Source organism: Choloepus didactylus, chromosome 4, assembly GCF_015220235.1.
Source record: "Choloepus didactylus isolate mChoDid1 chromosome 4, mChoDid1.pri, whole genome shotgun sequence".
NCBI classification, from domain to species: Eukaryota; Metazoa; Chordata; class Mammalia; order Pilosa; family Megalonychidae; genus Choloepus; species Choloepus didactylus.
Genome location: NC_051310.1, coordinates 39,807,694 through 39,823,224, shown reverse-complemented (window position 1 = coordinate 39,823,224; position 15,531 = coordinate 39,807,694). Strand labels below are relative to the sequence as shown.

The following is a 15,531-nucleotide window of genomic DNA, read 5'->3' as shown; positions in this document are numbered from 1 at the left end:
AAACATGCTCTGACTTCTCCAACCAGATGCCATTCCTTAGAGCATGCATTATCTGTACCATTCACTTAGATCATGTCCATTAGCTCACCCATTCATTAATTCACCCCACAGATATTTATCGAGCAACTACAATAGGCCACGTACTATTCTAGGTGCTGAGTATATAGCAAGGAAGGAAAAGAAAGTTGCTACCTTGAAGTATCTTTTGTTATAATGAAAGAAAATGGGCAACAGGCAGATGGAAAAATAAATAATATAATAATCAGTAATGATATATGTGGTGGCAGAAATGAAGCAGAATAAATGGATAGAGAATAATGGGGATGCAGTTTTAGCCTGAGTGGTCAGGAAGAGACTCTCTGAAGAGTAACATTTAAGCAATGTCTTTATTTGCTGCTGCTACTGTTGTTCATATGATTAATTTTTTAACAAATGCCATCCTCTTTCCAAGGAGTCTTTAAGAACCTTAGGATCAATTTGCAAACATCCAACTTTATACCTTTTCCTTTATCTTTTTTAAGAACACCAAGATTTTTATTTTCGTGTGTTGTTGGTTTGTTTTCTGTATATGAAATGTGTTCTCCCAACTATACCGTCCATAATCAACTTGAGGACTAAGAACTGGACTCATTCAACAAATTCTTCTTGAGCTCCTGCTCTCTGCCAGCACCGTTCTGGGAGCTATGCCTGCCATTTTTGAGCATTTTTCAGCATTCATTCCTGCTTCTGGAAGTAATATCCCAGGCATATCTCTAATTTTTATCTTCTGTGTGTGCAGAATTCAGCAGCCATCCAATGTCATGCCCTGTTCACTTATTTAAGGATGGGAATTGAAGAAAATTCCTTAGTTTGTAGTGAGGTGATTGTCTGACCCTGTTTTTAAGGACAAAATAAAACAAATGAACCAAAATCATTTTAGACTTTTCAAGTTTTTTAAAAAAACTATATTCAGTTAATATTTATTGGTCATCGTACCAAGCACATTTATGTTCATCTAATTTCGTCCGAAAGCAATTTTATGAGGAAGGTTATTATCCCTGGGAGAGGCAGACTTTGGAGTCAGACAGCATCACTTACTATGTGTCTCTGTGGGCACGTTACTTAACCTCTCTGAGACCCATTTTTCGCTTCTGTCACAGTGAGGATGACGGTACAGACCTTGTAGGATTGTAGTGAGGGTTAAATGAGATAGTGAAGGTAAAAAACCTGGCACAAAGTAAGCATTCAACAAATAGAGGCTGTTTTATTGTTTCTTGCAGGCACGACATGAGGCTCAGAACAGTTGGTAACGTGCCTTGTCTCCACTGACTGTGCTGACTTGGGGGCTGCTGGGAGATGCTGGTATATAGAAATAAGGGCAGAAATTCCCTCTCCTCTCCTTGCCTTCTCCCCCTGGGTCCCAGTAATCAGGTCCACATCTCTTGAGGGGAGGAGTAAAGGAGATGTGGTAAGCTGAGGGGACCTTGGGTGAGTCTGGCCTGTCCATTATCTACAGACACAGCTCTAGCCTCAATCTGTGTAGATGCCATAGTTCCTCCCACCAGAAGTTCCCTAAGGTGTGTCTCTCTCCTCACAGACACCAACGTGATTCGGTATATCCAGCTGACAGAGATGAAGCTCAGCAGGTGCTCCCAGAGAGAGAAAGAAGCCATGTAACTAGGAAGCCTCTCCAGAACCACACCTATGCCTGGCCTGGGACTTCCCAGCAGTCCCAGGTGGACGGTCCTCCCTGGGTTCTCTTCCTATCTCCCACATCTCGTCCAGCATCCCCTTCTTCTTCCTATTGTCCCTCAACTCTTTGTCTACTCTCAGCGTGAAAAAAGGAGAGATGCAAATTTGGAATCTGGTGGGTTCCCGGAACAATGGAGACATCTTTTGCTTTAGCAGGTCAGTGACCGAGAGGGGCCTGACTTCCGCCGGAACAGCTGCAGAGGAGTCTCACATTCTGCTTTGACTTTGGCCAGTGCTTCTGTCAGAGGCAGAACCTGGCAGATGTACCCTCCCAGAGGCAGCAGGCACTGAGCCCAGGGGCTGGCACCCTTTCACTCCTCCCTGACAGACCAGAGCATCTCAAGCCAACCCTGATAAACCCAAGGATGAAACAAACACGAGAAGTTTTGCTTAAGGCAACGTAAGACTAAATGAATTTGTACACTGGAGTCCCTCCTAGTAACTCAGCCCATGCCTCCCTCCCTCACTTGTTGTCTTGACTTGTGCTTTCTTATTTTTCCCCTTGGGGATCCGTGACTCAACTGCCAGGATTCACATGCCACTGAAGCCCACTCTTGGTGCCCTCTGATGACCACACATACCATTCTCCTCACTCCCACACTCAGTGAGCAGGAGGGCAGGGGAGAGTGAGGCAGAAGTTGGGCAGGGCAGACCATGCAGACAGGGAGGCAGGGAGAGATGATTCCTAGGGGAACGAGCATTGTATAGATTGAGGGGTTGATCTGTGCATTCATTCAGTGTAAATAAAAAGAGATTAACAGGCAGTAGCTCCTGTCATTTCTGTTGAAGGATGCCCACTCTCTTAGTTTAACTCCCGTTCCCAGCCCTCAATCAGAGCTACTTTCAGCCAGGCAGAATGGGGCTTCCTCCAAAGCAATTGGCCATTTGTCCAGTGGTATGCAATGCTGGCTGCAGCCTTTGTACTTTTAGAGTGGGCTGGGATTGTGGAGACTGCCTAGCGACTTGGCTTTGTGGGAATTTGTATAGGCTCTCTTTGATGAAATTATCTGAACTCAATATCTAGCACGTAGAATGTGTCCAACAAATATTTGTTGAATGAATAAATTATGACTGTAGACCGGCTTTCCTGCCTTAAACTAATTTTTCCCAGCCTAGTCTCTTGATATCTATGCTCTTTATGCTATGCCATATTGCTTCAGTCAAACTAGAAACATTTACTGAGGGCTTACTGCTTGCCCATCATAGTGCAATATGCTGTGGGACATAAGATGTAGTCTCAGTCTTCAAGAACATGGAGGAATTGAAAAATATGCATATGAGATTATTACCAATGACAACTTTAGTTTATATGATACTTTAAAAATTTCAAAGCACTTTTGTGTATTTTTCATGTGACTGGTGAAAGACAATATAGTACAAAATTAAAATATATACAGATGCAATAATGTTAATAGTTAGCATTTATTAAATGCACTATCCTCAGATCTTTACATGTATAATCTCATTTCTTTCATGCAATTACCCTATGACTATTGTTCCCATTTTATGGGTAAGAAAAATGAAAACCAGAAAAATTATCTCAAGGTTGCATGGCCCTCAGTGACAGAGCTAGGATTTGAACCAGGTCTGTCTGATTCCAGAGCTCTTGCTCTCAACTACCCTATAAATTGCCTCTTCATAATTATCATATTGGGCAGTTACAACAATTTGAGAATAAGACAAGGTGCACTAAGATGAAAAGCCCTGACCAAGTTAGCGGTGGTACATGGGCCTCCTCTTGTGTTTGGCCCAAGGCAGAAAAAGTTCCTGAGATAAGACTCCCTCGTGAGCAAATCAGTGGCAGGCCGGAATGCACAGTTAAGACTCAGCAGGTATTTCTGTGTATTGTTTGTTCTACTTGCTGATGGGGCCAGTGCATACCCAAACAACCCATCGAGCATTCCTCACCCATCCCCAGCATCAGAAAAGAGTCACAATTATAGGTAGAGACTGAAAGGAAGTACAAAGTTGATTATGGGTTATTTGTGAAATCGTGGCTGCACTGCTGCAGGATCCCATCACTGCCCAGGAGCTCAGAAGCCAGAAAACTCACATGGCACCCCAAGGCTTTTGATGGGGGCTGCAGGTAGGTGGTAGAAACATCCAAAGAACCACAATCACTTGTCTTTAGCTCACCCTTTGGGGAGGAGTATAAGGAAAAAACTGTTCCTGTTCCCATATTGTCCCCCATCCCTACCATATCCTTCTCTCTGCCTTCTTGAAAATGGCTTCACATGAGCCCAACTCAAAACTCACTCTGAAGCATAGTCTAGGCATATGTGGGGAAAGACCCCATCCCAGTCCTCCAGCCCAGAAAGTTCATGAGTTGGCAAAGAGTTTGTTAAGATCTGAAGGATGATGATGATGTTAGGTGGCCCCCGGGACCGGTTCAAAGTCTTCCTTTGACCTTCCTGCCACCAAGAAAGATTACAGAGTCTCTAACTTCCCAACGTGGCAACAAGAGAGAGGCCTGGCTTAAACCAGTGTGTTGTGGCAGGGCTGGACCAATAGGGATAAAATTATTGCCATCTCAAGAAGACTGAAAGCCAGTACTAGGTGAGGACAACCTCACAGAACTGCATAGAACAAGTGCACAGTCCATCTATTTGTCTGGTGACTTAGACACACATTTACTGGAATGTCATTCGCTCTGACTTGAAGTTAAGTGATTGCAAAGAAAAAAGCTGCCTGGAATACTGGTTAAGGATGTTTGGGGGTGATAGAGATGAATTATCTGTGCATTTGTCCAACAGAGGCTGCAGAGAGCTGTTAAACAAAAGCAGGTCCCTTCAACTCACCAAATCTTTGATTTCCTTCTCTCCACCACACCCTACAAAGGGGCTGCTATTAAATTACACGTTGTTTGCAGATGTCACTGATGAACTATATGTGGAACACTAATCCTGGACCTGATCTGCTTTGTCATTCTCCTGCCTGGACTTTTGCAATAGACTTTTTGGTGAAAAAAAAATATATATGGATTTCTTTTAATTATTATGAAAGCATTACATGTTTATTGTAGAAATTTTAGGAAAAAAAAAATTTTTAAGACAAAACCTAACCCATAAAAGGTAAATATTGTTATCATTTTGGATATACCTTTTGGTTCCTTTTGTTATAAATGTACACACCCACATGCAGTTTTTTGAAACAAAAATAATTGGATCACACTGTCTATAATAACTTACTTTTCAAAATGTGTGTATTTTAGAATATACAATAGATGCACTGATTCAAAATTCAGAACATCCAAAAAGGTAAGCTGTATAGTAAGACATAAATCTCCCTCCCACCCTGTCTGCCAGCACCTAGTTTCTCTCCAATCACTTGTATCTTCTTCTAGAGATCTAGATGCATTTTTTAAACATATATGTATATATATTCTCTTATCACATGCAAATGGTAACATATTGGACACACTTTGCCCCACCTTCTGTAATTTCACTGAATGTATCATGAACGTTTTCTGTGTGTCTCTAAAACTTTTTCAACCACATCCTCATTACACAGATGTACTCTCATTTTGTAACTCATTCCCTAAATAGTGATAATTCATGGGCTCTCGATTTTTATTATAAATACTGTTGCAACAGACATTCTTATGGCTAAATATTTGCACACATCTATGACTGTATCCTTAGAATAAAATCCAAAAAGGAACATTGCTTGACTGTTTTTAAGAATTTTGATGCATGTTGTCAGTTGCCCTCCAGAAGGTTTGTACCAAACAATCTTCTATTTGCAAAGTTGAGAGTGTCCTGTTCCCTGCATCTTCACTAACACTGGGTATTATCACCTCATCTTAACCAATTTGATAAGCAAAATAATAATATTTCAGTGTTTTAAGTGTACTTCTTTGATTATTAGTGAATAATATTTTCATATGCTTATTGACCATCTATTACATTTTGTGATTTTCTGTTAATTTGATATAGTTATATTTATTTCTGTGATTGATATGTAATCGTATTAAGAATATTATTTTTGTCAAAAAATGCTGCAAGTGTACTTCTCAAGTGCTTTGCTTTCAAATTTTGTTTGTGGTGCTTTTTGACATACATAAATTCTTCTGCAGTTTATTTGTCCCTCTATTGCCAGCTTCTCTTGCCTACGTTTCAGCTTCTCATTTCCATCTGAGAGACTCTTCTAAAATACAATCTGGTCATTTCACGCTGCTGCTTAAAAATCTTTATGGTGCCTCATCACTTTTAGGATAAAGCCCAAACTCCGTAGCATAGCAAACTGTCTTTTAATGAGATTTCCCTAACCTACTTGTCCAGGCTTGCCTCCTGCTCCTCTTTTCAAAGTACTGTGCATTCCACTGCTGCACAGCTTCTTCTGATTCCCTGAACCATCATTCTCAGTCTCTGTGCCTTTCCATGCTGTTCCCTCTGTGTTCCAGGTTGCTAGAGCTGCCATTATGCAAAATACCTGAAATGGATTGGCTTTTATAAAGGGGATTTATTAGGTTGCACATTTACTGTTCTAAGGCCGTAAAAGTGTCCAAACAAAGGCATCAACAAGAGGATACCTTCACTGAAGAAAGGCCAATGGCATCCAGAACACCTCTGTCAGCTGGGAAGGCACATGGCTGGCATCTGCTGGTCCTTTGCTCTCGGGTTCTGGTTTCAAAATGGCTTTCTCCAAAATGTCTCCGGGCTTCTGTCTCTCTTAGCTTCCCTCTCTCAGCTCCTGTGCTTCCATGTTTGTTCTCCCAAGGTGCTTCTCTCTAAGTGTCTGGGGGTCCTCTCTTAGCTTCTCCGGGGCAAACTCTGGGCTTCATCTTTTAGCTTATCATCTCCAGATATCTTTTTGTCTGCATCTCCAAGCATTTGTGGCTGCTCTTAGCTTCTCTCCAAAATGTCTCTCCCGGCTTCTCTGCTCTCCTTCTATCTGTGAGCTCTCATAAAGGACTCCGGTGAACTAATCACTGGATAAGTGGAGGGGGTCACACCTCCATGGAAATGAGCTAATCAAAAGGTTTCACCCTAATCAAAAGACTAATAAGTCTGCCCCCACAAGATTGCATTAAAGAACATGGCTTTTGTGGGGGACATAATAGATTCAAACCAGCATACTCTGCCAACTCTTGCCATTCCTCACCTCCTCAATCCTTTCTTTACTTTGCTAATGCCTTTAGGACTTGACTCAGGCATCACTGCTAGAAAGCCTGCCTTGACCCCTTAGTCTTCCTTCCTAAAGCAGCATGAGCTTCCACCTGCCTAGTGTTTGCCTCAATGTATTGGAATTTCCTATTTACACTTCAGCCTCCCATACTACTAGTATATTCCTCAAGGGGAGGCTCTGTAGCTTATTTGTCTTTGCAGCCAGAGTGTCTAGCATATTGCCTGGCACATAGTAGGGGCTCAATAAATGTTGAGCATTGAGCATGCGATGAATGAATAATGGATTCAGGGGCAAATGTTACTTGAGGTAAATGCAGAGTTGGGTTGGATCTATTCTTCTGAGAATTGAAGAAATTCCAGCAGAGTTAGGTCAGAAGAGAAGTCACATGTTCTAGTACTGTGCTTTCCAAAATGGGCTGACCATCAGAATCACCTGGGGAGCTTTTTAAAAACACATCATCTTGGGCTCTGCCCCACACCCATTGACTCAGACTCACATGGCTAGTGTTCAAGATACTAGTTTTTTTTTGTTTTTTTTTTTTTTAATGTTCTGGAGTGGTTCTGATGACCAGCCAAGTTACAGAGCCACTGCTGAGCTAGACCAGCCGACAAACTTCAGTGCACCCACTGCCATCGTTTCAAACCATATGCTCTTTTGGAATGGAGAGAGGGAGCTTGCTTTGAATCCCAATTTTGACGTCAACTCACTATGTGATCTTGGGGGGAGTTAACTTTTCTGATCCTCATTTTCCTCACCTATAAAGGGAAATAATGTTATGCCCCTTAAAAGGGGTTTGGGAGGATTAAGGACTAACTGTCTTCAGCTCAGTGCCTGACACAGAGTAAGCATGCAATAATGTTTGTTGCCTTACCCGTACCCTCCTCAGCCTGTTTCTTCAAATATAGTGTGGCTGCTCATACGTGTGTGTTCGCCTTCCACATTCCCATGCTCTGCACTCCAGAGGGAGGGGACCTTCCAAAAAGCCCTTTGGGTTACTCCAATCATACAGAACAAGAGCTTGTGGATTTAGGGAGTACAGGAAAACTAATCCCCCATTCCATGCACTCTCCAGGCATATCAGATTCGACAGCAATCAATTGGAATAATTCTGATGTTTTTCAGGACCAAATGTCTTCTATTCATATCCAAAGAGCAACACAGTTTTCTTCCTGCTAGTCCTCTCCAGAGCACAGCAGCCTGAGCTGCAAGGAGATGCTTCCACCATTAAGGTGCACATGGGTGGTTGTCAGGGGACAGAGTGGTCACTGCCCTGCTCTCCTTCCAGTGCCTCTGGTATCCTTTTCACAAACCTGGGGGCAGGAAAGACAAGACTGGCTGTTAGGTCAAAAGAACTGACTGCAACTGCTTTAATTAGGATGCCACTGCTACCTGCTCCCAATGCCTGCACGCTTTCACCACCAGCTCAGGGTGGGCAGTGGAGGCAGGGAAAATGCATTTGGTCTATCAGGCATGACAGTTCAAATTACCACATCAGCAAGAACAGTCCCACTCTAAATGGACTGAAATTGGATTCTATTAAAAACCACACTCATCAAGCAACTTGCCTATTAATATTGGCTTAGAGTTGGAGAAGGGGGAGGAGGCAAAAGGTTGGGGAGCTCAGCTGGTCTGTTGAATTGCTTATCTGGAAGCGAGCCTACATTTGAAACCTAGACTTGCCTTGTTTTCAGCGTCTCACAGCATATTAGGGCTGGAAGGAAACTTGGAGATCATATGGTCCAACCGTCTCATCTTACGGATGAGCAATCAGCTCCCGAGAAGTCAAGTGACTTATTCAAGGTCACATAGCTAGTGAGTAGCAAAGCCAGAACTGGAACCTAGGTTAGTTTTCTGACCAAAAAAAAAAAACTCAATAGTCTTTCCACTAAACCAAAATTCATTTACAAAGCACCTATCTTTTAAAAAACAAAAAAGAAGAAAGCATTTTAAATACTTTCAATAAGACATATTCTCTTCTAAAGAGAGAAGGAAAACAGTCCTCCTTCATTTCATTCCCTTGCTCAAAATTCATCATTCCTATAACTGCAGTAGGTAACAAAATGGTTAATGAGATATTATCTTTTCTTACAGTCTAGTAGGGGAAAAAGAAAACAGTCAACTTCAGTTTTGTGTAATAAATGCTTCAAAAACACCACAGACACCCAATGAAGGGGCATCTATTCCAATCCCAGAGGACCACCAGTAGTCAAGAGCAGTGCGGATGGCAAATAACAAAGTCCTGGAGGAAGAGCGGACATGACGCCTTTGCAGAAACGCCAGTTTCTCGGAATGGCTGAGGAAGGGAGCTGGAGTGGTGACAGATTAGTATATTTCAGGCCAGGATGACTGTCCATGCTCTATTATTTCTTTTTTTTGGATATAAAGGGATAAGGTTCAAACACTAATGTTTTATTTATTCTATATTGCCCTGTCAGCCCAGGTCGCCCCTAAAATAATTAGATTTGACCAAACTCTCTTAAACAAACCAGGAGTATTCAGTATTCTTTTTTGCTACTAATTATAGAATTAGTCTGTATTTTTGAAATGCTGATTAAATTATATTGCCTAAGAAAAATGGGGGGAAAAAAACCTTATGCGATAAGGTTTAAGACAGTCGCCATGAGCTGTCTTTTCTTACCTATTTCCTGATTTTTCATGCCTGGACTCAGGCAATGTCACTTTTACTACCCTACAGTCTGGGACTGAGAAGTCACAGAAGACTCTACAAGTTATATTTGATTAAATCTCCAAGTAGAGTGAGGACAGGTGCTTGCACTTGTCTTCTCTGAGGATACCCAGAAGCTTTTCTAAACTTGTGATTTCCATAATGGAAGAAAATTCTAGAACAGATTTCACAAATGTAGCGCTAAAAGCACAATATCATGAGCACCCTGAATTCACCTAGGATAGATGCCTTTGTTTTATCTCCCATTATTTGTCAAATCTCAGCCTCTTTCTTCTAGAGCAGCACTGTCCAATAACATAATGTGAGTCACTAGCATAATTTAAAATTTTTCGAGTAGCCACATTTTTAAAAGTTAAAAGAAAAACAGATATAATTCACTTTAATTATATATTTTAACCAAAAATTAAATAAAGAAGAAAATTCCATTTACAATAGAATCAAAATGAATATTGTATTTAATAAAAAATTTAACAAAAGAAGTAAAAAATAGTATAGTTTAAACATTACAAAATACTGTTAAAGAAATAATGAAGACCTAAATAAATGGAAAAGCATCCCATACTCATGGATTGGAGGACTTAGTATTGCACAAATGGCAATACTCCCCAAAGTGATCTGCAGGTTCAATGCAATCCCTTTCAAAATCTCAGCTGACTTCTTTGCAGAAATTGACAAGTTGATCCTAAAATTCATAGGAATTAGAAGGGACCCTGAAAAGCTGAAGCCGTCTTTAAAAAGATGAACAAAGTTGGAGAATTCACACTTCCTGATTTCAAAACTTATTACTAAGCTACAGTAATCAAGAGAGTGTGGTTCTGGCATAAGGATAGATACAGAGATCAATGGAAAAGAATTGAGGGTCCAGAAATAAACCCTCACATATCCAGTAAATTGATTTTTGATGAGGGGACCAAGACAGTTTAATGGGAAAAGAATAGTCTTTTCAGCAAAATGGTACTGTTAAAACTGGATAGCCACATGCAAAAGAAAGGGGTTGGACCCTTACCTCATACCGTATACAAAAACTAACTCAAAATCTATCAAAGACCTAAATGTAAGCACTAAAAACTATAAAATTCTTAGGAGAAAACATAGAAGTAAATCTTGATGACCTTGGATTAGGCAATGGTTTCCTATTTGACATCAAAAGCAGAAGCAACCAAAGGAAAAATAAACTAGAATTTTATTTTTTAAAATTAAAATACTTTTTGCTTCAAAGAATACCAACAAAAAAGTGAAATGATGTGGATGATTGTATGGTATGTGAATAAATATCAATAAAACTGAATTTAAAAAAAATATGGAGTTCCCATATGTCACCCTATTTTAACACCTTGCATTAGTGTGTACATTTGTTACAATTCATCAACTTTTCTCATTTTCGAACATTCAAATTTTTTGTTTCTTTTTTACAGAGAGCATTACTAATAACTTTTTCTTTTGTGAGGTACTGAATTATTTACCAGAAAGAATAGTTGTTTGTGCATATGTTTAACCTCTCAGAAATATCACAATTCAGCAATACTATATGTCAGTATTTCTTGTTGTTTTAAAATATATTTTAATTGCTTTGAGTTTTCTATTTTTTATATATTTTAATATAACATTTCAATTCAAAGGAACTTCATTCCTGCAGGATCACAACATCTTAATACTCTTATTAATATTACGTTTAAGAAAAGTTGGCTTTTTGGATACATAGATGGCTAATAAATAACAAATAATTAATATGCTAAATTGAAAAAAAGTGAAATGATGATCCATAGAATGGAAAATTTTTTTGCAGATTGATAAGGGACTTGTATCTGGAATATATAAAGAACTATTACAACTCAATAATAAAAAGACAACCTATTTTTAAAATGAGCAAAGGATGCACATGAACTTTCATCAAAAGAAGACATACAAATGGCCAGTAAGCACATAAAAAGATGCTTAATATCATTAGCTGCCAGGGAACTGCAAATTAAAACCACAATGAGATACCCCATCACACCTACTTGGAAGCTATAATCAAAAGTTGGTGTGGCAGTAAAGAAATTGGAACCCTTATAAACTACCAGTGAGAATGCAAAACAGTACAGTCACTGTGGAAAATAGTCTGATGGTTCCTCAAACAATTAAAGATAATTAATTTACATCTGGCCAGTCCCCTCATAGATATATACCCAAGGGAAATGAAAATATATCCACTTAAAAACTTGTACATTAATGTTCATAACAGCATTACTCATAATAGCCAAAAAGTGGAAACAACCCATGTAATGGTTTGCTAAAGCTGCCATTATGCAAAATACCAGAAATGGATTGACTTTTATAGAGGGAATTTATGTTACAAATTTACAGTTCTAAGGCCATAGAAGTGTCCAAACTAAGGCATCAACAAGAGGATACCTTCACTGAGGAAAGGCCAATGGCATCCAGAACACCTCTGTCACCTGGGAAGGCCTGTGGCTGGCATCTGCTAGTCCTTTGTTCCTGGGTTCTGGTTTCAAAATGGCTTTCTCCAAAATGTCTCCGGGCTTCTGTCTCTCTTAGCTTCTCTCTCTCAGCCTCTGTGCATCCTTGCTTGTTCTCTGAGGGTGTTTGTCTCTAAGCATCTGGGGGTCCTCTCTTAGTTTCTCTGGGGCAAACTCTAGGCTTCATCTTTTAGCTTAGCATCTCCAAATGTCCTTCTGTCTTCATCTCCCAGTATCTCCAAGTGTCTGTGTCTGTCAGCTCTTAACTTCTCCTGGGGGCAAACTCTGGATTACATATTTTAGCTTCACTCCAAAATATCTCTCAGCATCTCTGAGCTCCTTCTCTCCATGAGCTTTCTTAAAGGACTCCAGTGATCTAATTAAGACCCTGGGTGGGGTCACATCTCCATGGAAATAATTTAATCAAAGTTCTCACCCACAGATGAGTGAGTCACATCTCCATGGAAACACTCAATCAAAAGGTTACACCCAACAAGAGTGGATTAAAAAGTCATGGATCCAAACTAGGCTACTCCTCAAATGAAAACATTCTTGCCAACCACTACCTCACAATGGACTGTAGGGACAACTCTACCCTCCCCCGCCCCATCAGCCTGAAGCAGATACAGAAGAACAGACCTGTGTCCCTCAACATCCCTAGAAAAATAAAAGAAAAAGCCTGGAATGTTAGGTTTAGGTCCTGGGCCCTGACCCCGTCCCCACCCTTAGGAATTTTGCCATAGAGCCACTACCCCTCACCCCCTCTAGGAACCCTGTAGTGCTGCAAAAAGCCACTGCCTCACCCTAGGAACTCTGCAGGTCTGCAATAAGCCACCGCTCCCACCTTTAGGAATCCTGAACTTTAAAATTTTAAACTTTCCTGCTTCCAAGTCCCACTTTCAAACCAGCCAATGGAAACTTACCAGCTATCCCATTTCCCCAAAGTAGCCACTGAGAAACTGTCATACCTAGACCTGCCAGCCTCCCCTTCCCCGGACAAAGAACTTCCCGCCAACCATCCTTTATAAGCCCTATTGTTCCCTTGGCTCAGGGCTGTCACCATTTTCTTAGGCTTCAGCCCACCTGTGCCCAGCTGGACTAAAACTCCTTTTGATTGAAACAAAAAAAAGGTCATGGCTCTTCTGGCATCTGTAACATTTCTAACCGGCACAACCCACATGTCCATTAATTGATAAATAATAAATAAAATATGGTTTATCCATGCAATATAATATTATTTGGCCATAAAAAGAAATTAAGTTCTGATACATGCTACAACATGGATGAACCTTGAAAATATCATACGAAGTAAAAGAAACCAGCCACAAAGGGCCACATATTGTTTGATTCTGTTTATATGAAATGTCCAGAATAGGCAAATCTAAAGAGACAGAAAGCAGATTTACTGGTTGCCTAGGGCCACAGGGGGATGGATAGATTGAGGGGTGATGGATAAGGGGTAGGGTTTAATTTTGGAATAATGAAAGTGATCTAAAATTGTGGTGATGGATGCGCAACTCTGCAAATATATTAAAGCCACTGAAATGTACACTTCAAGTGAGTGAATTATATCTCAACAGAGCTGTATTTAAACAAGTGTATCTAAAATATTACCATTTCAGCATGTAATCTATATAAAAATTATTAGTGATATATTTTACCTTCTTTTTTTCATAATCCAGCTTATAATTTATACTTACATTGCTTCTCCATTTAAACTAGCCACATTCAATTGTTCAGAAGTTACATGTGGCTGATGGCTACCCGATGGGACAGCAAAGTCCTTGCAGGGAAAGTCCCACAGGGACAAAACAGTCACCCGACTGATGGGACCTTCCTGGTAATTTCAGTCTTGCTCTTTCATGGAGTTTCCACTGCCCCACACCCCCCCCACCAGACCCATCTATAGCTACTGCCAGGGCAGGAGAGCCAGGACTGCAGTGCTAGGGGAGAAGGGGGCTTAGCAGTCTTGACCCCACTTCTGCCCCCATGCTGGCTCTCTCACCTTTAGTAATGTGGGCCAAGCCCCAGGTTCAACTTCAGACTTGAACACTTGTTAGTTGTGTGCCTCATTCTGAAAATAAGGATAATAGAGCCATCCTTACAGCGTTATTGTGAGGATCAAATGTGCAAATATATGTAAACTGCTTAGGGAAGTGGTGCCTCGCACAAAATAAGAATTCTTCAGTGTTAGCTAATTTATATAATCATCATCATCATCGTTTTGTATATTTATTATTAATTTTGTCTCTGGATTTAGCAGAGTGCCTGGCACATTGTAGATTCTCAGTGAAACATAGATCTCCTCATTGGAAGCTTGCAACATCTGCAACAGGTGGTTCTCTAGCTTGAATACTTCCAGGAAGTCCTGTTTCAAAGGTAACCCATTCCATTTTTAGGTAGTTCTACTTGTTGAAATGCACCTTCTCACATTGGGCCAGAATCTGTCTTTCAGTAGCTTCCATCCACAACCTACCTTGGCCCTGGCCAGAGCAGGAGAATCATCTCTTCAACAGGACATTCTTCCAAATATTTGAGGACAGAGACCTGGGCTGTCTTTGTAGTTTTCTATTTTTCCAGCCTGTATGTTCCAGTTCTTTCAACTATTCTTCCCATAACAGGTCTTTCAGCTCTGTCCCATGTTTCGTAGTCTATCAGTGTCCTTAAAATGCAGCATAAAGAACCATACTGGCCAGCACAGGAAACAGGGAGCCATCATCATCTCTCTGCATCGGGACTGCAAAAGTTTGCTAGCCATTTCACAAGGGACTTGTAGTATGCTTGCGGCCCCATCTTCTGCTTGTACCACTGGATTTAAAATTTTTACATTGTTTTATTGGGGTATAATTATATACTGTAAAATGCACAGATCTTAAGTGTCAGCTGATAAGTCCTAACAAATGAATATACCCCTGCAACCAACACCCCAATACAATATAGAACATTTCCATCATCTTAGAAAATTCTCCCTAAACAATACTGATTTCTGCCCCATAGATTATATTGCTTGTTTCCAAAATTCATACAAATGGAATCATAGTATATTGTAACATCGTGTTTTTATCTTAATGCACAATTTTATTCCTATTAAGTGTAATCATATTGTTTTCAATATTTTCTAACAGCATATTGTGGGCATTTTCATCTTGATTCCATCATCTGTATCTGCTGATTTTCCCAACTTCATGTCATTGACAGAGTTGATAATAATTTCTTCTCCTCCTAATCCAAGTTATCGGTAAACATAAGACAAGAACAAAGACAGAGTCCAGCAGCACAGGAGATGAGGAGAATTGTAGAAGCACGGGCTGAAAGGAGCCATGGGGAGATAGCCCACGCTGATGGAGAGGACTGAGCTGTGTTCGTGGTACATTGAAGTGAGAAGTGATAATAGGCCATCCTAGGGGAGATGTGTGCTGGGGAGAGGGGAGGGCTGCAGAGGAAGGTCACATGCATACAAAGGAGCACTGAGGCGGAGGGAGGAAACGAGCTCCGTGGGGGAGAACAGAGGGCTGGGTCGGTCACCCA

General features: G+C 40.6%; 1 protein-coding gene across 1 annotated transcript in view; it reads left to right on the top strand.

The window, feature by feature from the left end:
* TTC9 (tetratricopeptide repeat domain 9) overlaps nt 1-5,391 on the top strand; it is a 37,522-nt gene extending 32,131 nt beyond the window's left edge. Inside the window, exon 3 of the mRNA XM_037832406.1 lies at nt 1,577-5,391. Coding sequence (XP_037688334.1) covers nt 1,577-1,656 — 80 coding nt within the window. The 3' untranslated portion in view covers nt 1,657-5,391. The remainder of the gene's footprint in view (nt 1-1,576) is intronic.
* The last annotated feature ends 10,140 nt before the right edge of the window (nt 5,392-15,531 follow it).